This window comes from Neolamprologus multifasciatus, chromosome 7 (genome assembly GCF_963576455.1).
Source record: "Neolamprologus multifasciatus chromosome 7, fNeoMul1.2, whole genome shotgun sequence".
Classification (NCBI taxonomy): Eukaryota; Metazoa; Chordata; class Actinopteri; order Cichliformes; family Cichlidae; genus Neolamprologus; species Neolamprologus multifasciatus.
The window spans coordinates 53,455,187-53,480,748 of NC_140445.1; the positions used below are offsets into that span (position 1 = coordinate 53,455,187).

Sequence of the window (25,562 nt, forward strand, 5' to 3'; positions counted from 1 at the left end):
TGACGAAAGACATAAAATTAAGACCGAGTTTATTTATTAATTTTTGAATCATTGTCTTTTTAAAAACTATATACACCCGCTTGAACGTTTCTCTAAATCTCCACTTATTCATTACCAGGATTTACATATCTACTGCACATACTGCTTGTTATTCTGGTGCTTGTGCAGCTTACACTGCAAAACGCCTTGCTGCTAACAACACGTTAATGGCAGCGTCTCACTTTTACAGACAAAATCTTCATGCAGAATTATTGCTTGCTAAGTTTGCCAGAATGTCTGAAACCTGATTAGCAAGAATATTTGTTTTAATACTTAGTGTTGATGAGCATTAACCAACCAGGCTGAGAAGTAACACAGAGCGTGTCTATCTTTTTTTTTCTTTTTTAACTCCTGTAAACAGTTGCATGAAAACAGTTGGCCATATATCAGAAAGTGTGTCAAGCATTCTGGCACAGATTTTAAAACACAATCACTAAAATCTACTTTTTTAAAAGGTATTTTAGTAAACAGCCTCATTGTTGATGGTGAGCATGAACATGAACTGCACTGCTCGCACAAATATGTACGTTACATGCAAGTCATGCATACACGTGCTCACACGCACACCGAAGTGTACGTAAATTCATAAGCTCCTTTTTTCTTTTGTTTAGCAGAAATCTCTTTGTTGAGAAAATTTAAGGAGACAAAGAGAAAAAAATGCAACACAATTAAGAAAAAACGCTTCAAAACATACACGTTGGATGATACAAAATAAATATACAATTAAAAACGTACACAATATTTCAGTATTTGCCAAGGCAGGTCAGAATTAACTGTAGATTGATTGAAGAAGCTGGTGCACTTAGAAAGCTGTGAAGGAGCTAGATGACTAGATGAGTTGTTTAGGTCAGCGGGCTCAGTCTTTGCTGCCAGAGTCGATCCTCTCCTGCCGCCGTGTCAAGATCTCCTGTAGCTCTGAGGTTCCACCGCTCTGCTGTAAAGGAAACATTGGTGTCTCTTTAAATATCGTTTGATGCTGAAGATGTCAGATATACAGACTTGCAAATATTTTACAAAGCAGTAGCTTTAGGATTTGTTTTCTTCTAAATACAGTTCCAAAGTTCTTGTGTCCATTTTAAATGAACTCAGACCCAGAAAACAGATAGGCCTTTTAGGATGTTAGGGTTAGAAATGGTTTTTGGTCAGAACCAGTTCCCCGAAGTTCAGTTCCTTGGAATTGTTAGTCTGCTTTCCTATTGATCCCTCTTATTGGTTCCACTTGCACTCATGCTACAATCAGCTGATTTCAGTTTGTGTGTTGGAGGAGGAAAATAGTGGCACAGTCTACATGTACTTTTTAAATTGCACAGAAGGACAAGAGCACTTCATCCTGGACAGAAACAGCTGCATTATGCTGCTAGCACAACTTCGGATCTTTGTGATTTGCAAGCACCTGCACAGACACCATGCTAACGCTAAGCTAGCCAAGAACCCAGGGTGACATTACCTGAGTGAATGCCAACCCCAGCCCAGCAGCCGGATGCTGAACTTCAACAAGTAACAAGCAGATGATGAGTCAAGCTGCAGCTTCAGTTTCTACCTGCTCATGTTTCTAAAGTAGAATCACTGAGGTGTTTGCTTTGAAGTCTTTTTGTGCTCGTTTTCATCTTTGCTTTTTGCTGTCGACTGTGTTCATTTCAATGCAGCGCTGTCTGAGGTTCAATTCTTCATTCTCCTACAGAGAGTCCTCAAAATTTTCTATTGTTTAAATTACAATATTTTCAGCAAACGATAAAACCTACAAATTTCAAATTATTCAGACTGAACAGTTTAAAATAGGCTTTAACTTATTTGTAAAACACCGCTTTCCATTTTTAATTTACAATTTTCTGCAGCATCTCATTGCTGTGAATAAACACAGTGAAAGATCCAGTCGGTGGTTCAGGAATATACCACACTGCAATGCAATATATATTTACATTCGTAATTTGAGGTTATTAGTCTACTTTGTCATTTTTTGTAACTTTTTTGATTACACTTTTGTGTAGCTGTGATTATGAAGAACATGTTAAACTGACAAATTCTTTCTACTTAGTACAGTGAGTACATCCACTTTTTATGGCTGTATGTATATTAAGTATAGAGCGTGAATCACTATGAATCTGAAAGCTGACAACAGATTTTACATACATCTACTTGACTTAACAATCTTGGAAAATTACTGAAAGTTAAAAAGTGGGCATTTTTCATACAGCATCTAAAGGCTGTCAGATGTTCAGCAATGAAAGCACATCTATCAAATGAAACAGCTGTGTAAGCAGTGTGCTGCTGAGGGGACTGACCTCTAGCTGTTCTTTCTGCACGGTGACCAGTGAGAAGACGCGACTGCCTTCATCTCCACAAACAGCCTTCAGTTCTTCTTTGTTTAAGGAAAACAGCTGAGCCCCAGTCAGGATCCCCAGACAGTCAACAGTCCTGCAGAAAACAGTCACACAATTAAAAGACAGTATTTACTAAAACAACACTTCTAAAAGACCATTAAAAATGTATGCCATTATAACAAAGCATGACAGGAAAAGATACGTATCATCAATAATATTATTCACATTGTCATTTCCTGCACCTGGGTCACGTGACAGGCTTAGACACAGCTTAGCTTTGTGCTAAATGCTAACTAGCCACATACGCCAAGGTGGTAACGCTTATGTGGTTACAGAGTAACAAGGCAAACAGACACAGCCATCCCACTCTGCATCTGTTCATAAAATAAAGAAAACCTTTAATCACTCCTTTCTGACATCTCTGTCTGAACTTAAATAGTTCGCTTTTTTGCACCAGACTACACCTCCAGCCTAACACCTGTTAAGCCACTAGAGGTCAGCAAAGACATGAAATTCAGCAAGCGATACTCAAGTTGCTGTCTAGGACATAATATTTATCAAATATAAGAAATACACATTAAAAAGACAATAAATCCTCTTTTTCTTTCAAATTATTTATTTTCGAACCAACTGACTTATTTACTGTTTACTTGGAACAAGGATGCACAGAGCGAGATGACACAAATTCTTTGTAAAAAAAAAAAAAAAGGCTCATACTGCACCAAGCATCTACTTAGCGAATTAGAAAATTTGTTATGCACCCTATGTGGGGCTTAACAAATGATTTTTAAGGCGTATGAAGGTATTTTGATTTGGTGGATTAGTGAGAGTTGTGGGTAACTTACGATTTTGAGAAGCCTTTTGAATTGAGCCATGCAGTCACCTGCTCTGGCTTTGAGCTAGATTTTAGCAGGACTTGAGCGCTGGCTGACGGCCGTTCCACGTGCAACTTCCTTGGGGGCTGCTTGTTATTGATTTTAGTCAGCAGCTCCTCTATCACTGCAGCATGGAAAGATGATGGAGACAAAAGTCAGAGCAAGAACAGCTACCTCTTAAAAAAACAACAAACAACAAACAGGGGGAAAAAACATAACTGGAATTTCCTATTACTTTTTAACCCTTACTTTCACTCTTGGGTCTTTCTTTCTTGAAGCTATTTCCAGGGCTTCGAGACCCAGGGGAGGATGGGCTGTAACCTTGCTGCACACACAGAAACACAAACACAGGTCATGAGAAAGCAATCAAAGCCAGCATTATTCCAAAAAAGCTGGTTTGTCTTTTATCTCATTCTGCTTGACTAATTCTTGCCAAGTAGCCAAAAGCAAAGTACGTGTGGGAGGTTGTCACACATAGACGAGTGTTTGCTGCAGGGCATTTCTTTATGCAAGCAGCAGGTACCTATAAGAATGCAGCGTAATGCTGTGAGTGTATGATATGTTGAAAGCGCAGACGTTTTGTACACAAGGCTACACAAACCTATCACCAATCTGCAGATAATTTAATTTTACCCCCAAGTGTATATGATGGTGTTTATGAAACTTTTCTTATCCCTGAGACCACTTTATTACAGCTCTATGATGAAACGATAACTTGACTTTAATCCCGGAAGTATCCTGTGAAAGAAAATCATATCCAACTAGTGATAAAGAAACCTTGACCTTTCTCGTAAGCTTATAGGGATAATTAGTTATTGTCGTCCTGGAATCCATCACAACACCTTTTAGACAATACATCTGGGCTTTTTCAGAGGTGGGAAGTAACAAAGTACAAATACTTACAACTTTTTATTTTTGTTCTTTAAATGTTTTTTACACAAATATCTTTAGTTTCTACTCCTTATATTTTCAAAACAGGCTCATTAATTTTGGTTCAGCTGTATCATCTATGGCATTTATACTGGGAGTTTAAAGTGGGCTGGAGTGAGTGTAGGTGTTGTGGCCTCGGTACTTTAGCATCATGCTAGCTACAGAATAGCAGTGAGCATAAAGGAAGTAATGCTTTTTTTTTTTAATGGTAGGCAATTTCACATTCAGTGTTTCTATCGGCTCAACAAACATCAGTAAACACACAAACTGTTTGTGTGCAGTTTGTCGCACAGTGCGTTGCTAGCTAAATGTCCAGATGCTGTATTTCACAGGGAGAGAAAAGAGGGCAAGATAAGTTCACTCAGAGGTGGAGAAAGATGTAAGAAAGCCAGGAGAGGAGAGGAAGAAGAAGGAAGAAAAACTTTGTGTTATTTAAATTTTGCATGAAAACGCTGTAGTTTTTAAATGGGATAACGAGGTTAGTTTACAGTACTGTGGGGAATTTATAGTAAAGCACTGCGCTGGGCTGGTGCACAGTGCTTATGGTCAGTTACAGGTTACATGAAGTAGAGTAATTTCCATTTAAGATGATGATGTTTAGATTATTTAGCTGAATTCCAACTTTATACCAACTATATGCTGTCTAGTATAAAGAAACAGTATAGTGTTAGTGTCGCAGATGGACATCACCCACCATAACTTGCGAAATTCAGTTGTGTAAATCCACAAAGAGCAACACGTCAGCTGATCACAGCCCATAAACTAAGAAAATCTACTGATGCTCACATTAATTATTATGATTTGTGATTTTCTTCCCCACTCTGAGCCACTACACAGATCTTAGAGTAATCTATCTATCTATCTATCTATCTATCTATCTATATATATATATATAGAGAGAGAGAGAGAGAGAGAGAGCGAGAGAGAGAGCGAGAGAGATTCAGTTAACTTTGCATAAAAACTTTTGGTAGAACTGTCCTTCAAGGATCTACTTTTTACTTTCTTACTCTGAGTACATTTCAGAGCCTGTATTTTTTACTTTAACTTGAATAAAGAAGTTGATTTAGTACTTCAACTTTTACCGGAATATTTTTAACACAAGTATCTGTTCTTCTACTTAAGTCCAAAATGTCTGTACTTTTGCTTCCTCTGGTCTATGAATTGAAGATAAGATTACAGCTAAAGTGACATGGCTCTGTACAGTGTAAACAAAGGTGAAGAAAAAAATGAAAAGTATTATTTGTTTTGTGGCTGCACTGAATTCTTTTATTATTGTTACTAAAAAAAAAAAACACTAAAAAAAACACATTCTTTTTACAGACACATGAAACCATTTTTCCTTCCTTTCTTTTTCCAAAGCAAAAAATGGAAACAAAACAATGGACCATTTTTTAGGCATGTTATCATCAATTTGGTATCTTAACCAAGGCTTGAGAACGGAAAAGAAAGGAAAAGAAAAGATCAAATTCCATGCAACAGAAGCACTTATATGATCTTATTTTATTACACACATTGTTTTTCCTTGGCAAAGTCTGGCACTGCCCAAAATGCAGCCTGACTGCTGAGAGCTCAGTCAGAAACCCTCATGCTGCAAGCAGAGCTGAGAAACAGGCTGCTGAGGCATGTGAGAAGTCACTCAGTGTGGCTATATTATATTACACACTAGTTTAGACACAGAAGTATATCAAACAAAATAACATTTAAACAGCTAAGATGCATGGGATTTAAAGGATAAAATAAAACCCAGATGTAGCCCATCCAGCTCATGATACTTCACAAATCACAGGTAAATCGTAAGTAATGCATGAAGTACAGAAAGAAAGTTACAAGTTTTGTTGCAACAAACTAATTAAAATTGACTGAGAAGTCAATAGAGTCACATCCAGGACAAATTAATTACTAAAACCGGACCAGCATTTTAGGAATAGCAGAGATTCTTATGAAAATAGAAATGTGCTTGTAAAACAACCCCTGTGACCTTGAACTTGAGTACAGTTTGGTTAAAGACCCATCAGGTGATCTGCATTCTGAGTAATACTCTAGCAGGAATAGCAATTCTCGCGAATTGTGGCAGGACGGATTCATGCCTCATCGTTGCCATTGCATGAGCTCATCGGCTCTTGGGCACGATGAACTAACAAGTCACATTTGTTTCATGACATGAGATGCCATTGGTAACAGCTATGTTTTTCACAAATTACTATCAATCTAATCTAATCTGTTATCGTGAATGCTTTATAGCAGTCAGATGGACTTTGGAACTGTGGTGTCATGACTAGGAAGGATCTTAAACTTTGGGTAAACAAATAAACAAATAAAACCAAAAAAGAGTTTTAAAAATGCAGACGGGCGGGTGTTGGTCACCTGGTAGGAGTAGGGCACCTCTGGCTCTTCTATTGTCACAACATCCAGGATATTATATGGGACATAGCCGGCTTGCCCGCTGCGGTTCCGTAGTTTCCACCACTGTTTATCATCCTCTAACACCTGCAAAAGACAGTTCACGCATTACTCCACTGTACTGCAAATGGTGACAGACGCTTGACCTGTGCACAGCTGAAATTGGTTTGCTACCATTTGTGTTTTAGCACCATTTTAGCACCATTTTAGCACCACCATTCAGCAGTTAAAATATCAAAGTTAATGAGTAAAACTATCAAATTGGTTGAAATTACAAATGAAGGACAAAAGAATACGTCATTACAACCTCGAGGACTTCATCCTGCAGCACTGACAGCTCGTTGGCATTCCGCGCGACAAAGCTGTAGCGAATTTTGGCATATTTGGGGGCCTGGGGGATCCCATTGTAGGACCTGTGGAGACACGTGGTGTCAAAGTTTTATATTTTGTGATATCGCATGTGGAAAAACACCAAAAAAAAATAAAAAGTATGTGGAGGACCTCATTACTTACCCATTTAAGGGGCTTGAGGGATGAGGCCTGTAATACTGAAAAAGAACCAAAAATAAATAAACAAATTTACAGATTTACCGGCATTTATTTTTTCCACAAGTCGGGAACATTTAATAAAAGCCTTACATCCTCAGGTTTGTGTTTACTGTAAGTTGGGCTTGAGGGGGAACCTAAGGGGGCAGAGGGTCCTTCTGTTTCCCACGGGGATGTCAAGAAAAGCTCAGCTGGCGGCTCCCAGCCGTTTCGAAATTTCGGGTAATAAGGAGGAGCACACTGATCCCTCGGCCACTCGGCTCTGCGGGAAGACGAGTGAAGGGATGATCAAAAAAATTGCACTTGAGCTACTCTACTGTGGAGACAGAGCTAGCAGTACCAGAGCAGATGCTGAACTGGTCATAGCTGTTCATGGGGAAACTGCCATAATGTTCAGGGGGTGCTAAACTTCTTCATCCATCCAAATCTATGAAATCAGATCTCACTACACAACGAAAAATGATCATAATTTGCTCAATTTTTTTTTTTTTAATTTTCAAGGTGTTTTGCGTCCTACAAATGCTAATTAAGACAGGGGATATATCGTTAGAAGAAAATGCAGATTTTCATCTGAAAATGCTTACAGTATGTTGAAAGTAACTGTAACACTGTAGATTTATAAATATATTTATTCTTAATTTTAAACATATATGCTTAGTAACTAGCTTACTATGACGTCTTGTAATGATTAGACATTAGGTCTATCGTACATGAACCTCTTAACTATTTTACAAACAAACAAATACAAATTCCTTGCAGTTCTGCATGCTTCTGCAATTGAGGCAAATATGTAAGTACCTGCACCTGTTACTGTATGTCATGCTTGTGCCACGAAACACATTTGACACTGGGACAGATAATTTAGGATTACATTTACTATATTTAGATTTAGAATTAGGACACAATAACACATGCATGCATGCATGACATAAGCCCGCTTTGGCTTCATTTAGTTTCAGTCTCTGCAGATTAGTTCAACTTTTAATTGTCATACCGGTATATCAAATTAAACACCGCTGCTATAGTAAAACATCCTAAAACAACACTTTACAGCCCTGTTTAGCTTTGTCGCTTCTTTAATTGCAACTGTAAAACGTAGTTCAGCATTTTACACAGGACCACATGGTCACCCCGACCATGGGCAGGGCAAGATTGCGACAAAAGAGGTCCATGTCACAAGCACTGAATCATCACCAGAGTGTTTGTATCCAAGACAACACCGCAAATATACCTGGGTCTGGTCCAACCTTCCCCAAGCAGTTCAAAGATGGTCATTTCTTTTGGGGTGAGGTGTCCCCGCAGGAAGTCAACAGCATCTTTACACAGGTGAGGAGACATGACTGACCGCGGCAGGTCAGGACCTCCACAGCTCTGCAGCACCTGTAGATGCACCAAGTGTTTACAGCTGGCATAGCATTCACCATACAGAAGCATTACGGTGTATTACCTGTAAAGGTGTCACTTAGAGCTCTTTTTACATTTTTTTTAAACAGTTATGCAAACTTGGTATTTGAGTATTGAATCCAGCATGTAAACGTTGACCGTTTTCACTTTACTGCACAAGTAAAAGTATTTAAAGAGGAAAAAAAAGATTTTTAAATTGTCCGAAATATTGAGCTGCTCGGAATATTTTGAGTTTCTGTATTTTGAGAGCGTCCTTGGAGGACAAGTAGCGGTCAAGGAGGCGTACTGTATGAGGCGTTTTCTTTATCTCAGCTGCATAAAACCAATGTGTTCAAAGATTACTGCGCCATATAAACAGAGTCTGGTCACAGTTTTGCGCTTCCATCCAGCAGTATCGAAGGTGTGGCAGAAGACTGTGGTTTAGAAAACCAACATTATGTAAGTGCAGCTGCACCTGTAGTATAGCTGAAAACCACGTTGCTCCAGTCTGGTGAGAGTTTAGTGGGTGTGTTACAAAGCTAAAATGCCTGATGGCAAAAATGCTGAACTGCTCTCATCTGTGAACTGAAAGAGGCCTAATGCGTTCCCATCAGATATGCCTGTGGGCTGAGCTCAGTCAACGCTAAGGCATCAAATGACAAAACTAACAGTAACATGTATGCATAGAGTATATTGTTGACTTTTAGGATAATCCACTTATGTGAGATCAGAAAAACTCTTACCAGCTCCAGAGGGCCAAAGAGGAAGTGAACCAGCTCAGATGCACTTGGGTTCTGTATGTGTTTCTTCAGTTTGGCCTGCAGGGAGCGCAGTGACAGACACACAGCAATGAGGTGTTGAAGAGACAACAGCTGATGAATGAGGGAGGCTAGGTGCTTTGATATCTCACCAAGAGGTTGAAGGCCAGTTTCAGTTTCTGCAGGCTATCAATGAACTCTGCTTCAGAGGGGGGCTTGGCTCGCAGGGTCAGCACACCCTCTGCAAACAACAAATGCAACAGTGACCACACACAGACTCCAGAGTTACCCGCCGGCCACACAGACACAATACAGATGGGATGCAGTTTTCACTTTCTGGCCAGAGGTCAAAGTCATAAAAACCTGAATGCTCATCTAGTCAGAAGCTTATGGCTTTCGTTTCCAGTTAAATAAAAGACAGTGACACAGAAATGGTAGTTAGCAGATAGCCTCATTCAGCTTTATAGATACAGGTCACCTTTGGCCAGAGAGTACGAGAGAACGTGGTGCAGCAGTGTTTCTCAACCTGAGCTCAATAACTCATAGTTATGAGAGGTTCAGAATGACATTTGACTGATAATTCTTACCCAGATTAAGTGACAGTAGATAAGACACTGACCCCAAAGTTGAGAAACAAATTCTCAAAACGGAGAATTCGTCACTTCCAGCACACTTGACCACACTTTAGCCGCACATCGTTATTACCAGACGATGTGGATAAACTCACACATGTGCGTTTGTCTCCTGACCCCACACAAGGACAGTGTCGCATGTAATATGCACGTTACGCTTAACTGCACACGCGTGTTGACATAAAACATCACATCAGCGCCAGCGTTGGGCAGTAAAACATTACTCAGCAACATTTACAGGAATATTATTGCTTTGTGCAACAATCACAGGAGGCGACTGCTTTGACGTCACACACCACCGCCTCCAAGAAAGATCAAACAGAATATCGGTTTGTTTTGGTTTGCCGTCATTTTAAAGTGGAAGAATGCAATAATATTACTCCAGTTGCATAATGAGAATCGTATTACTTAAAAGAAGCCCAAAGTGGCCACTACTACAACACATACATCGGTGGATGAGAGTCCTTGGCCACAGGACACAAAGAGACACAAACAAGGCGACGTGAGCAATATGAACATATTGTCACTGTATTTGTGCCACCAGATGAGAAGAAAGGGAGACAGACCTGCTGGTCCTTTCTTCTTATTCTTCTTACTCTTGTTGCGCTGGTTGAGCTGAGCAAAGGCCTCTGCTGCCTTCTGCAGCCGTGCCACAAAGATCTCAATGTCATCCAGGGCACAGTTAAGGATTTGCTGAGGGGGACAAATGCTCAGGTTTAGGTTTTGAAGAATGTACGTACATGAGACGTGAAAGGAGCAGCGTAGCATATTAGCAGCTGTCCCTGTGGATAAAGAAAGGCACTCACCACATCCTTCTCAATGCGCTGGGCCAGCTTTTCATGTGACTCTGAGTCACTTTGCCTGAAAGCTCGTCTGTCTACAAAGACAAAAAGAGAAAAGAATTAATCAAATTGACCACTGAACAAAACATTTAGAATAAAAAGTGAGCCGTGGATGCGTGTGAAATCTCACCCTGTGTGTCCACGGCTGCCACTCGTCCCCTTGCGGCAGGTGGTGGGCCCTTGGGGGCCGATGGGGGGAGGATAGTCTCTCTGTGACGCTTCATTTTTTCCTGGTTCACCCTTAACGGGAAGACATGATGACAAGTTAGCTCGCAGCTAGTTACCTTCTCGAATGTGTCTTTGACTGCATGAGTTTACATATATTAGCACTAATCTCACTTCAGAGTCTGAGGCCTCATATTCTTCCCGTGCTTGACGTCTCCAATGGCACTGTCAATGTCTGCATGAACCATCTCAGCCTGAAGAAAGTGAGGAAGAGACACAAGTCAACATTAATATTAAAATATTAAACAATAATACAAGTATAAACTTATTTGACTTATTTGACCAACTCACATGGTTTAAAGTTTTACAGTACACTGAATTCACCTCTCTAAAACATGTTAACACCTGTAAACTTTAATTCTCAAATCTGAAATATATCCAGATGTGAAGACGTGAAAGCTGCTGGCTCTAGACATTTTTAACAACAGTATATCTGGTTTGTGTTGTTGGTTATGGTGATTTCTGTTTTTTCTCAAACACAATCCTCATGTGATAAAGCAAAGGTCACTCTAGTAAATCTTTATGACCCAGCACTTTCTTGTCTAGTCTTAGCCAGGGCTAAAAGATCCAGCATTCTAATAAATCACATTTTTGACATTTAAACCAACAAAGAAGTCATTTTCCCCCTTAAATGGCCTGAAATAACAGGAAGTTAACCAAATAAGGTAACACAGAAATACTTCCTTTACTCCAACATGGAACATTGGCCCTTATATTCAAAATCAATCCCCAAAGCCTCATTCAGAGCCAGGAAACAACACTGACTAGTGGTGATTCTGAACTACAAAGACATAATGTTATTACAGTGAGTTAACAGAGTTCCAGCTTCCTTCATACAAATATACTGGCTGCAAAGACAATAGTGCTGAAATCTGACCTGTAGTGCTCTGGTATCAGCAGCTAGGTTTTCTTAACGATATAAAACACAAAGCCATCCATCATGCAAAGACAATATAATAATGTGGTGTATTCAAACAAAAACTCACGTCCACTTCGTCGCAGTGGAAAAAGTGGATGTCGGGTTTGTACTGGTCCTTGTCCTGACACACGAGCAGCACCACGGAGGGGTAACGGGTCTGATTCAGCACCGTCTGACACATGTGGATGGTTGGAAGAGGGAAGTTCTCCAACTCTTCCTGTAGCAGAACAACAAAAAGATAAGAAAGAGGTGGAGATTCATTTCCCTTGCCTGTCATTTAATGCTATTGGAACACAGAAATGTCGGTATTTCATGTTGAAATAATGTTCTGAGGTGTAAACAGATGCTTGGAGCCGTACCTGCGTATCACAATCCAAAAGTCTGACTGACTTGTCTGTGACCTGGAGGAGCATCTCCTGGGTCCAGATTTTGTCTTTTGAGTCCAGAAGAATCAGTTTCTTGATTGCATCATCCACTGTGGCGATGGACTCTGTCTTGTCCATAACAAATGTGGAAAGATGCTGCAGAGAAAACAGTTGTTGGTGACTTAGTGTGTTAATGGAAGTCAACTAAAAACAGCACCTGCACTTGAAGCTGTGCTCAAGAAAGTGGTTAGTCATGATTTGCAATATACTTGATCTACTTTTCAAATATAAGGAAGGAAGCTTGTGACATTTGGGATATGCTTACTTGCCAAGAGTTAGACCCTGTATCAGATTACAGCTTTAGGACTGAAATAGAAATAGAAATAGAAAATTCTGCCTCAAAGCAGCTCAAAAGTTTCCTAATTAACACATTATATGTTATTTTTAATCTCTCATCAAGAAAAGAAGCATGTGCCAAGTATGCGTTTCTTGGCTGGGAGTAGCAGGCTGTTCACTGTTGACCGATGACACAATGAAACACAATGACAAAACTCCTGGAAGTACAGGGGGCAGCCAAGAAACAGTCTGGAACCACAGTGTTTATTTTTACACTTTTTTATGATTAAGTATAGCATAACTTGTTAATTAGTTAACCAGGGGAGCCACCTCCCTGTCTTCAGTCTTTAAGCTAACCCGCGGTGACTCCATAGAGAACACAGAGCCACAATCAATCTTCTTATCTAACTCTCAGCAAGAAAACAAATAAAAATGTTCCCTCATTCCTTTAACTGTACTCTCTTGCTATATAAATGCTTCATTTAGCTGACTTTTTTTTAGCTGGGTGAGTTTCTGTTTATCTGATCAAAACTGAACTACTGCCACTAAGTGGCTGCTGGCACCTGGATTGTTATCTTGTGTATCATTACTCACCCATGCATGATAATGGGGGAGGCATTTAGAAGATATCCTATTAACGTGGACACGGGACATAGTTCAGAAACATGCCTGACCCAAAGCACGTCTCTGACTCAGTCGTTCCAACATTAGCTCACTACTGCTGCAATCAAAGGCCCGACTGTTTTATTATAACAAAGTTCCAGTAAGTGAAATGTAATCAGAAGATGAACCTGTGTGTCAGCTTTTATCTCTGGGCAAAAGAACAATATGCCATAACCTTCATAGTGTCGTTATCTTGCTTTGCAAATGAGGTTACGTGACAAGCATTTTAAATCTATAAGTTAACAGCATTATATGAGATAATGTAAAAAAAAAAAGTACAGATAAATGTCACAGTAACGCCCTGAATGATCAGGACACTGAATATTATGTCTTCGTTGCATGGAATGTAAACACAGACATCTCCAGTAACATACTACTACATTATAACGTAGTCTAAAAAAGTTTTAAAAACTGGCATAAAGGCAGAGCAATGACAAAAAACACGGTGCATAAGAATATCGCGGTTTCATAAACACTTAAATTCATTTTACATGAATGACCTCTAAAATCCTTATGAGCGAAATAAGAAGTTAAAGTGTGTTAAAATAAGTGTAACACTGAATAAATGAATGAACACACATTGTGTGAGTCTACGCTTCTTTGCTTTAATTTTGAAATACAATGAAATATGAAAATCAATGAAATAATGATCATTTTACCTCAACGTGATACTGCGACGTCTCCTGCATGATAAAATTGGAGTTGGAGTATTTTTTCCTCTGCTCTGTTGATAAGAACAAAAAAATAAATTTACATTTCAGAAAGTAAAAAACTCCTCGGTGCTGCCTGCGATCCTGCTGTATATATGTACACCTATATAAACAACATTGACCTCAACTCCACAGGTCGAACCTTTTAGCGGAGTGAACAGCTGAAAGGACGCATTAAAGCTGAGAACGGCAGGAGGGCAATAAGGAAGTGACAAAGACACGTAATGTATGCTCCTTTTACTTTTTCCATGAGGTCAACTGCTAATCCCAATGTTAACTACACTGTTCAGATATATTGCACGCTTTCTAAAATAAAGTTTTCATCCTTATGATTTTTGACTATATTTTAAGGTAAAGGAATAGAGCTGCAGCTGCTCGCCGCCTGAGGGCAAGTAACACGAGATCAGAGCTATGTGAGAAATTCATAATTAAGTGTGAAATCAGAGGATACTTGAGTATTAATTCACTGTGCTCCATATTAAAATATTTTGGCCGAGCTGGGATTAAATCTTCGTCAGATCCAGCGCACCGTTCAGAGGCACAGATTTACTGGAGGGTCAAAGATCAGTGACAGCGTCACACTTCCTCATCTTTACCTTTCGGCTGGTTAAAAGCTGTAAAAATCAGACTGAAGTACAGTTTCCACACCTTAAAGTTCTGTAGTAGTGAGACGGCTGAAACGATTACCGCTACAACTGGAGAACTATTCCTGAAGGCTTAAACTTAGAAATAATAGCAAATTATAACTTAATACCTTAAGACTTTTGCACACTGCTGCAATAGGAACAACTGCATACAATACAGTAAGGAAAAAGGTCACGTTCAGGCTTGTTTTAAGACACAGTTGTATCAACGTTTGATAAGCCTTTACAAATACTTGAAACTAAATCTAAACCCACCATTATTGCTTCCTTATTCACAAGACAGTCAAATTCTACAGTGCAGACACTGTAGAATTACAGATTACAGATTAGGAAGCTCTAGGTTTCGTCTACACATCCGGCCCATTTGTCACAAAAAAATTTTCATACATAAAAATAAGTTCCAAGCAAAAACTATTTGAGACAATAAGCTCAGTAAAGCTCAATAAACACGATGAGAGCTGCAGATTAGGGTGCGTTACACGTTTTGATAATGTCATTTTTAGAAAAATGTAATGATAAAAACATAAATCACAGCAACTTAAAAAAAACAAAACAAAACCAAAAAACATTTAACCTTTTCAAAGCCTAGGTTCAACATGCAGTGATCCATATCAAATGTCCGATGCACAAAAACACTGAAACTCATGTCACCATTGTGTCAGCATGATGCATGTGCTGCATGTGCTGCATGCACTGTGTGTGCTGTGTGTGCTGTTGGCTCAAGGCTTTCTTTTTGAACAGGCTGATTACAAATGAGTGTGCCAGTGTGCTTATTGACCTATTTACCAGCTGAATAGTCTGCAGGTAACAATTACGGTTAAATGAGAGCATGGCTCTATCAACTCCATTGCTAGATATCAACTCGCTCTGTGTCCCCAGTCCCCTACCCAACAAAATCAACACGCTTATGTCACGCAGATTTTCTATTCGTACAGACATAGTTCTGTTCATGTGCTTTACAGCAACACAAAGCCACTCTGTTTGCCTAGCACTTACCAAAATGTGCAATAATGCTTTAAATGACATTCTAATATTCGATATTCCAATTCATTGTGGTAATGAACATGCTTCTTAGAGTCCTACATGTTTGCCTGTGATGAAACAAGACCTCTAAAGGGGACAATTTTAGAGCCAGCGCAAACGCTGCCCAAACAATGCAAACGTTTCTCTTTCCTCTTCCAGCCATTTCCTCCCTGCTTGGCTCCTCACAGGTGAAACACAAGCGTCGGGTGTCGATCTGAAAGACGAGCTCCCCCCATGTCTTATTAATGACTGACATTTATGCCAGTCAATTCACAGTGCCACAGCAGCTTGCAATAACAGCCACTTAGCAGGCAGATGGGCAAATCCTCAGAGGTCTGAAGAGTCAATGACCAGTGATAAACATGGCTCCCTGGCAGATTATCAAACCAATACATGACCCAGGTCAATCGGACAATCCTATACTGGGAAACTATTAAACATATTTAATGGGATTCAATCCAAAACCAACAAAACTGGTGATTATCTGAGTAGCAGACAAAGAATTTTGAATCAGTTTGACTAATAGTGAAAAATTGCATCATCACAATTATATATCTAGTCAATCACCAACACCTTGATGGCAAAACTTCATGATTTCTTTCTAACTGTGCCACCGCCCTTTAGATACGGAAGTTTCCGGCTGCGTCAACAAAGACTTGACCATATGTTGCCAACAAGGACCACATCAACACCTCTCACAGCCTGACACCACTAACCAAAAGAGACACTAAATGCAGTGGATCTATCGCAGAGATTCAACTGAAATACAAAACAACACAGACATTCAAGAAAAGCAACAGAGCAGGAAAACATCAATCCGAACCTGTTGATTTAGTCCCACCCAGGAAAAAGTTTACCTGTCAGAGACATGATCCTCAACCCAAAACTACCCGAGAAACTTATTATAGCTGCCAGGTGATTTTCAAGTCCGCAGATGATGAGTGGCATTTCTCTGCTTTACCCCAAAGCTGCTGCTGCTGCTGATAACAGATCAAGTGGGAGGACCTGTGCATCATTTGCATTCGTTTTTCTGCTGGACTGCACTGTGTGAATGGTAGGGTCGTTTGCATATGGGAGATTGTTATAATTTAACTAATGTACGTGTGTTTATTCAGCATAGTGTGAACAACCATCCTACACTGACCTACCAAATATCTAGCACTGTCATGGTTGGTGTTCAGTATTTTCCACTGTTGCCTCTTGGGGTTAAAAAGGATGGGCACGTGGCTGTCACCCTGCAGTGAGACGGTAGTGGTGACCATCTGCCAAACAACACAAGCTCATCACACGTACGGTGGGATACTTCACAAAGATCGCTAGAGTGAGAGTTTCCTGTGGATATTTGGATGATTTACGGCTCCGATATGTCACACAGACAACGAGGTGCACAGTCAGAAGTTTTGGGAACATCTTGCATCCCTACAATCTGCCATTTCAGGCGATTCTAAATTTGGCCATGCAAGAAAGTGGGTTGTTCTGCTGTAGCTCGGCGTAGGTTTCTATCTGTGCCTACTATGTTGTGAAATGGTTCTTTATGTTGACAGTGTGGAAGGAGGTGTTGGCAGGAACCAGTGAGCTAATGTCTGAGGCAACGAGGGGCGGACCAGAGGCCTGAGTCCGCCTTTTTCTTTTCACTTTTCAATGTGCCCTTTATTCACCTGCAAGACATGGGCACCTCACCCTGTTCCAACCACACGTTAAAAACTGCCACACCCTGCAGTGTAAGCAAATTTCAGTGATACACGCCCTAAGACAAGCATGCAACAGCTAAAATAAAAAGTCACATCATGCCGGTACTGGATTACTGAGTTTAATAGCACTTACTACCGGTTGGTAATGCAGCCCAACAATGCAAATGGGACACTAAAATAACAAGCATATCCCTGAATTCAAAAAATGTGACTAAGTGCAGATACACACACACTGGCATTAGCTGCCTTATGCATCAGGCAGCTAATGCCAGGTTGCAGTGCAGGCCTGGCACAGAGCTAGAAACTCAAGTTCCCTTTACTAGCCCAACATCCCTGCCATGATCGTCAGTGTCTAACAGAAGTGGGCCCCCTCTTATCAGTATGTGTGTGTGTGCTCTGGAGAGAGGGCTGTTACAGTCCAGTGAGGACTACACCTGCGGCAACATGCCACAGAGTGAGTTTCCGGACACAGTCATTTGCATAGCAAATGGAAAATTGTTGTGATTTGTGTCAGTAACAGTGCTAATCCACACAGATTGACTAGGAACAGTTTGGAAAGGTATCTAATTAAGAAAGTACAGCTAAAGCTGTAAATCCTAAAAATTGGTCACAAATCTATAGTTTCATTTTTAAGTAAACCAAGCAATGCGAAAAAAAAAAAAGTATAGAGCATTTGCTGGGATCTATTTTCAGTAACAGATTCTTGCAAGCAAGTAAGCAAATTCTCAATACTAAACATCTAATTCCCCGACACGTAAGAGTGTCCAAACTCCTCGATGACAAGCTGTAAACTGTAGCTAGTCTGCTGTGAGTCATGCTGCAGAAATAAGGGCATGTCGCAACAAAGTTCTGGAAACAAGCGAACAACAAAATGATCTTTCAGGAACAAAACAGCGCAACACCTCAACCTACTTCCATGAAGCCACTTACCATAGAGGGCCTTGGCGCTGAGCTTGCTGTCCGATCTGGCCACTCCACTGAAATGACAAGAAGAGGGTACAGGGTTACGCAGCCTGCCCTTCATCTTCTGACCCGCACCTCAGGATAGTTAAGTGTCACAACCCCTTTTGCATGCACAGAAAAAAATACGAGTGATATACAGAGAGGAGACTGGCCAGCACTGGATGAGATTAGCCTGAGATTCTGAGCATATGGATCAGGGAGAGGGAGAGAGGGAGAGTGGAAGAGGGAGGGGGGGGTGTAGGGCACAGGGGAAGGCTGGAGCCAGAGACCCAGGCAAAACAAACAATTTTCAACAGAGCGGCTCTGTACCCAAAGTCCCTGACCCACACCACCTTCCACACACTGGGTTAGTGATTTTCTCTTGCCTGTGTGAGAGTAACCCAGCAGCATTAGCTAACACACTGAAAGGTAAACATCCAGAGGGGAAGCAGCAGGAATGTGACACTCACTTGGCTTGCTTCAGCGGAGATCCCTGGTGATTCATGATTTAAGGCATCTACCTGAATGAAGAAAATGACAGACAGAGTGAGAGAAGAGAAGGAGGAGAAGGGAAAATATTTTACCCTACAATAAGCATGTGTCATGTCTTAAAAACAGCTCAGACATTTTTCCAAGCAGAGATTCCTCGCATTCCACTTTGAGCTCATTTATAATCCAAAGGGTATAGGCTCATAAATCTATATAATTACATTATCAAGGTTGCAGATCCAGTATGCAAAGTGTACTCTGCTGCACACTCTGTTTTTTCACTGTAGAGAGCCAGGTGTTGGGCCTGTACTGCTAAGAGTCTGGGGGCTGATCTGGGACAATGGCAGACAGCAGGCTGATGTGCTCTGTGTAATTAGATCCAACCTGTTGAAGACTATATCTGCATAGCTGCAATTAATTAACTCAGTTGGTTTTTACATCCACATTGATAACTGTCAGAGTCCCGAAGAACGCAGCGTGTAACAGAGCACTGCATCTAAATCTGAGAGATCAGTGGGAGCAGAAAATGAGCGAAAACAACTGTCACACACCTTTCAGCCTGGAGACTTTAACCTGTCTATCAAGCCATTCACAACAAGGTTGTATAATGTGAGCCACAACAAACACTGTGATTGAACCAGTACAGGTGACTTTTTTTTATAGTCACTGGCATGAACACGTTATCGCACTAGAGATTTTGCAAGGACATAAGGATTTCAGCTACATTGCAGACCATAAATAGATTAAACCTAAACGCCATTACAGTAATTTTTTTAATCAATGCATGAATCACTAATCACCGTGAGTTGAACGCAACACTGAATTCTCAGCTGGAGTGACTTTTAGACTCCAAATATCACTTTAGGCAGCCAGTTCAGTTTGTATCCGCAAACAGGGATGAGCGTTTAGAAGGAATTTCAACTTTTCTACAACAACACAAACTGTGGGAAACTGACACTGAGATACTCGGAGGCATTGGGCGTGCTTCCCACAACAGGTATAAACATTCCAGTATCTTTTTTTTTAAACAAACTGTTCTGACATTTCCTCGTGTCATGCCTTACCTCCTTCCTGAAGTCAAAACTGTTATGTCGTCCTAACAAGCACTACTCTACTCTACTTATCTACAACCTATAGCAGTTACATGTGTACGGGTGCGGTCTGTAAAGCTTATCTTGTTGGCCGATCATAAACTTAATCTCATTTACAGATTATCTCCTCAGATCTTTTGAAACAAAGAGGGGGCAATTCATAAAAGCAGTTTAGCCAACCACAATCATACTTATTATAAGTTAAAATATGGTTATGTTCACGATGGGGCCACCGGTGGAACCATTCCTCCTCGCTGAAGATTACCACAACAAAGAGCCACATGAGCAAAGGAGAAAAAAAAGAAAAGAAAAGGCTATATTTACTTTAGTAAGCCTGCCCAAAAGATAGACTTCCTCTTTCCGCCCTTATCACTCTGGCCATCCTCTGTCAGTGCTATTGTTCACGGTTCTGGCCTGTTGCCAGGTTTCAGGATGGAGGTGAAGCCAAAGCAGTACAGGTAGGGTGTCAAGTGCTGTGAACTTGATGGCAAGAGGCCACCTGCTCACCTCCGCTTACTGACATTTATTGTGTGTATTGCTGAATAATGACAACCCTTTACTCAGAGGAAATTACACTGAATGACAGCAACAATTACGTACTACACAAGGAGCCCTCTGAGAGCAAAAACCTCCACCCAGGCAGATCACTCACGGAGCAGTATTTAACTTTAAGGAAATAGCAATGCATTTTACATTTGATTATTAATTTGGTTCTTTTAAACATACATTTCTATACACATCAATAAAAACAAGTGCCAAGTGCAGAATTTTGTTTTTTGCCTCACTGGAACTTATTTTAACACGCTTATTATTTTTGCAGCTAAGTACATTTTTTAGTCAATTTAGTAATAAATAGCAAGTTTAAAAAAATTTAATAAAAAAAAAAATCTAATAATTCAGGAACATTGTACATGTATTCAAGCTGCTATGTATTTAATCAGTCATAACCTGTTACTGTAATGTACATAACAAAGGCAAAATAAAACAAATGTTGACAATACAAACAAAAGCAGTAGAATTTCAAGTAGTTTTACATGACGTGTAAGGTGATACTTAGAAGCTCCTTATATCATTGCTGACCTTCAGAGGTCAGAGGTTAAATGTGAAGTTATATTTTAAATCTTCATATGCTATATACAACACAATAAGAATCATTGTTTCTAAGGCTTTTTGCCAATTTTCAACCAACAAATCATTATGTTGACCTCAAAGACCTTGGTGGATCTAAGCCAAAACATAATGGATTGCTAACATGAGCCCACTCATGTGGGCGATCGTGGCTCAAGAGTTGGGAGTTCGCCTTGTAATCGGAAGGTTGCCGGTTCGAGCCCCAGCTTAGACAGTCTCGGTCGTTGTGTCCTTGGGCAAGACACTTCACCCGTTGCCTACTGGTGGTGGTCAGAGGGCCCGGTGGCGCCAGTGTCCGGCAGCCTCGCCTCTGTCAGTGCGCCCCAGGGTGGCTGTGGCTACAATGTAGCTTGCCATCACCAGTGTGTGAATGTGTGTGTGAATGGGTGGATGACTGGATATGTAAAGCGCTTTGGGGTTCTTAGCAAAAGTAGAGCAAATGTAACCATTTGAAAGAGGACAGGGGGAAAAAAGCATGCATTTGTGTATGGCTGCCCCCTGGTCTGCAGATATAAACATGATTTGCTGTCGAACTTTGGAAGAAAAAAAAAGGCCAATGCAACACTCACTAGTTTTATTAAAATTAATTCAAAACATTTCAGGCTATAATGTTTACAGACAAAATGCATGCAAATACAACCGAAAAGAAGCATGCTGAGGATGCTCATGTTCTTTCTTTTAAATCTACTCATTTAAGAAGAAAAGAACAACAATATCAGGCTGGTTAAATTTCATATTTGAGAGAATTAGGTCCGATATCGAATTGCTTTCTTTGACAAAAAGTTATCTGAGTGTGAGTCCCGACTCAGCAAAGCTCTGCCTTATAGTACAGTCTCATATTTTAGATTTGTGGTATAATTGTTTTTGGATTGAAAACTGTCTGTCAGCATGCTAACAAATACAAACCCACAAACTCTCATAAAGGTTTAACACTGAAGGTTAATTCAAATCTATGTGCGTGCATATTTCAAAGTGGATTTTCTCCAGGAACGTGCATAATTATGAAAAACTCAATATTTCTTTGCTCATAGTACGCCACATATGGTTTGGACTAAATAAACAAAGGTTTCTTTAGTGCAGGATTTGCAGAAAAGGCAATAGCTACAATAAAATACAGAAACGTTCTACAAGAGGCTATTTCAGTTGCAGTAGGCAGAAATTTAAAAATTAAAGGTCTGCTGGCCTTCACTCTCTGCTCTAAGCCTGGCATATCCACACACATGAAATCTCTCGGGGTTCTCACACCCCAGGAGACTGCAGCTCCTTAAGTTACATTCAACGACAGCTCTAAAACAAACAAGATATAAAAAGCATTCCAGCTCCAAGCAACACTGCAAACGCCCCACAACACACCTGAAGCTGCACGAATGAGTCACAGCCTCATTACTGTGACATAATCAGCACATGCTCATTAGCTGCCTCTTGTATAAGGAACACTTCTTTTGAAGACTGATGTCAAATGAGTCCGACTACAACAGATACGCTTATTTTAAAAACATCAACGCTGCAAAGTTAGAAAACCAACAGCTTATATAGTAAGTGCTGCATCAATGATCTCTTATAAGTGCCATTACCATTGACCCATGGTCTTGAAAAACAATCTCATTAGTGATAACAGTTCCTTGCTTTTATGTAACTCGCTCACACTGTTATGATAGCTGGAAGTGACTTTTATAAAGACTGTGACTCTCATATTAGTAGCTATTACTTCTCTTTTGGTGATTAATGTGCAGCATATTAGGAGGTTACTCCTACACCCATTAATCTGGAATTAAACCATGATCCTTTGACAATCAAGTTAAATGCTGCAATTAAACGGTTGGTGAAATCAGATGTAAACTATGGCAGCAACGTGTACTGTTGCAAGCAAAGCAAATAGATGCACGCTCAAAAACATGAAGTGACAGCTTTGTGCAAAATGCATCTAAAATATATCAAATCAAAGCGTTGTTAATTCAAATAATTCTTCATTGAGGAAAATGTGCTTGGTATAAACTGGATGTGTGCTAATTGAGCAAATTTCATTTGACCAGACTCCATTAAATGTAACACTTTACGACGTACTGTGTGAAATTACATAGGAAAATCTACATGTAATCAAATTACTTTTGATAATGCACATCCAGTACCTGATGCACTGCAAGAGTGTCAGTTATACTTCATCAGTAACAAGCTTAACAAACTGTGATAACAAATTAGCTACGAGTCTTTGTTTTTATATCTAAATAATGAATGTTCTGTATTAGTCAGGTGATATAGATCTCAGCTGGATACAGTGGCTTTATGTGAGATTATAGACTACACTATATAATATTTAAAAGAAAAATCATGTATATTATAAGCTCATTCATTAACATGTAGTCTATGCTACCAGACCACCACCATTTTTTTTTTCTCTGCAAAAAAATTTAAACGTTTTATTATATATATATATATTAAAACCTCAACACACCACGTCTAAAACAACAGCAAACATGACTTTTGATCACACAGGAACCAATTACTTGTTTATTATAAAGCCATCTGCTTTCTTCCATGCCAGCAACTGACTGCTTCCATGAAGCCTGGTGGTTCCCATCCATTTGGTTCCCATCGGTGTACACAAGGTTACACAGAGTTTATAAATGAATACGTTTAACTAATCACGCAGCGTTATTAGATCAACTTAGACAAGACAAACTTAAAGGGCAGTTCAACTTTTACTGGCGCACAAGATCGTATGACACGACTGAAAAGCTCCAGTGTAGTCAATTTGCGATTTATGAAGCAAATACTTATTTATTTATTCGTTTTAATGTAAATTTAATGTAATGGCTTTAGACACAAACAGTTGACTAGCATATCTGTTACCCATCATTGCAACTTACTGTGAAAATTTCCGGATTGGATGCGAAAGGTGACAAACGTGGATGAAACAGCGCCTTAAACATCAGCCAGCCATCCCAACCTGCAGCTAGAAGACTAAAAGAAAACCCTCCGCTGCAAATCTCGTACTATCTCTAATCTCAGTAAACCCGCTGGACTCCAAAACCGCACACCTGTAGCACAAGAAGCTTCCAGTCGGTTCTCAGAAACTGCGCCGCTGAGAAGGTGACTCTGCAGGTAACTTTAGAGGGGCGGAGCTCCTTGGACACCTTGTTTGGAAGGTGGGTCGGTCCTTGTGTATTTCTCAGAATCTGTCAGGATGGTGACAGTTTTGAAATATGCTGGTGGTGTAACGCAAGTCATTCGCTAAAAAAAAATGTCGCTAGCCACTATTCTTTACAATATAAGTTAATGCAAATCATTTAATCATTTGACGCCAAACGGAGGGGAGGGGGGGGTAGTCCTTCCTTATTCTCAGTTAGATTTTAAGGGATTTAAGTGGTTAAAGGAGTAATTGTGCAAACAGTTCTTTAAAAATTGTTACTTATTCCGGTTTACCGTGGGGAAACCTTGCGCAATGGTTGGAAGCATTGTTTCAAAATATAAACGACACGTGGGATCTCACATGAGATGTCGTGGGTGACATTCTACCAATGACAGGGCAAAATAAACCGTCAACTTTACATGCATTGATTGAAACGCATTTTTCCATGAAAGCTCTTCTCAGGTGGAAGCTTTTAAATTCTGCAGGTTTGTCGTTGTGCAGCAGCACAGTGACTGGTGTAAACTAGTCGAATTCAGTGGGGGGACTGAAAGAGGAGCAACAGCGTGGAACACTGCCCAGGTTTCAGTGTCACCAGCTGGTAAGAATGACCACTCTTTGTATATTGTGCTGTCCTTGCAAAGAAAACCACTAAGATAATGCAGTTCTCAGAGAGGCCTCATTTTTTGTTGACCCCCCTGAATCACCTTAGAATTCACAGCACAAAAGTCTTTGTATAAACGTTGCTGCTGACATCCAGCCAGTGTTTGTGCGTGCTTGTTGCTCAAGGACGGGCACTCTGGAATGTGGATTGTTTTGAAAGTGGTTACTCTGGAAACATTGTTTCTGGGTTTGATCATTAACTTCACCTGTTTGAAGAAAGGAGAGTCGGAAATGCCTCAAAGAACAACACTGACAAACTGCTCTGAGTGCCTGATCTGACATCTGATATGCTCAGCTGAAGTCTAAGAAGCTGGCATGCAGAATTCATATTTGATATGTGATATTTTCAGGTCACTTCAGGCTCTGTTGGCACTTAGAAATGTGATTTGTACATATGTGTAACCACGCTCCAGTTGACTTATTAAAACATCCCACAAAAAAACCCTATATTATTTATTTCAAAAATATTTTCCAAGGAAAATCATCTGTGAAGACTCAAACCTTTATCAACGCAACTCTGCCCTCTACTGTACAAAACAGAAACACACATAAAAAAACATTTTAATATGAAAAAAAATCCCTGAGAACCTCTCAGCACAGATTAGCTCATATTTTTCTATCCCTGCATTTTAACTTATTTTACTTTTATAATAGGCACAACAGTCCAAATAAGTATTTACAACACAATCCAAGTGATGCTGTGAATTTGTGGTTTTCTTCTTGCAAAAAGAAATCACAGTAGACACACTGTGAGATAAGATGTAAAAAAAAACAACAACAACAACATGACTTCTTCATGGGCTTCTTCATGAGTGGACCC

General features: G+C 40.0%; 1 protein-coding gene across 4 annotated transcripts; it reads right to left on the minus strand.

Annotated features, from left to right (window-relative positions):
* Window positions 1–12: 12 nt before the first annotated feature.
* Window positions 13–25,551, minus strand: eps8l2 (EPS8 signaling adaptor L2). 4 transcript variants are annotated; one of them, XM_085167928.1, is made up of 21 exons: window positions 23,820–25,551; window positions 18,715–18,765; window positions 18,233–18,279; window positions 13,894–13,958; window positions 12,230–12,391; window positions 11,938–12,087; window positions 11,066–11,145; window positions 10,857–10,966; window positions 10,691–10,761; window positions 10,451–10,577; window positions 9,405–9,493; window positions 9,238–9,312; window positions 8,343–8,491; window positions 7,205–7,373; window positions 7,079–7,113; window positions 6,873–6,978; window positions 6,530–6,652; window positions 3,485–3,560; window positions 3,206–3,359; window positions 2,322–2,454; window positions 13–973 (listed from the first exon to the last, which is right to left on the minus strand). In XM_085167928.1, exons 2-21 carry the CDS (start codon window positions 18,747–18,749, stop codon window positions 896–898), a joined length of 2,034 nt encoding a protein of 677 aa, XP_085024054.1. In that variant the 5' UTR covers window positions 18,750–18,765; window positions 23,820–25,551; the 3' UTR covers window positions 13–895. The 4 variants fall into 4 exon arrangements, with proteins under 4 accessions (XP_085024054.1, XP_085024053.1, XP_085024051.1 ...); XM_085167927.1 differs by lacking the exons at window positions 18,715–18,765; window positions 23,820–25,551 and having other exon boundaries at window positions 13–970; window positions 18,233–18,685; XM_085167925.1 differs by lacking the exons at window positions 18,715–18,765; window positions 23,820–25,551 and having other exon boundaries at window positions 18,233–18,681.
* Window positions 25,552–25,562: the final 11 nt, after the last annotated feature.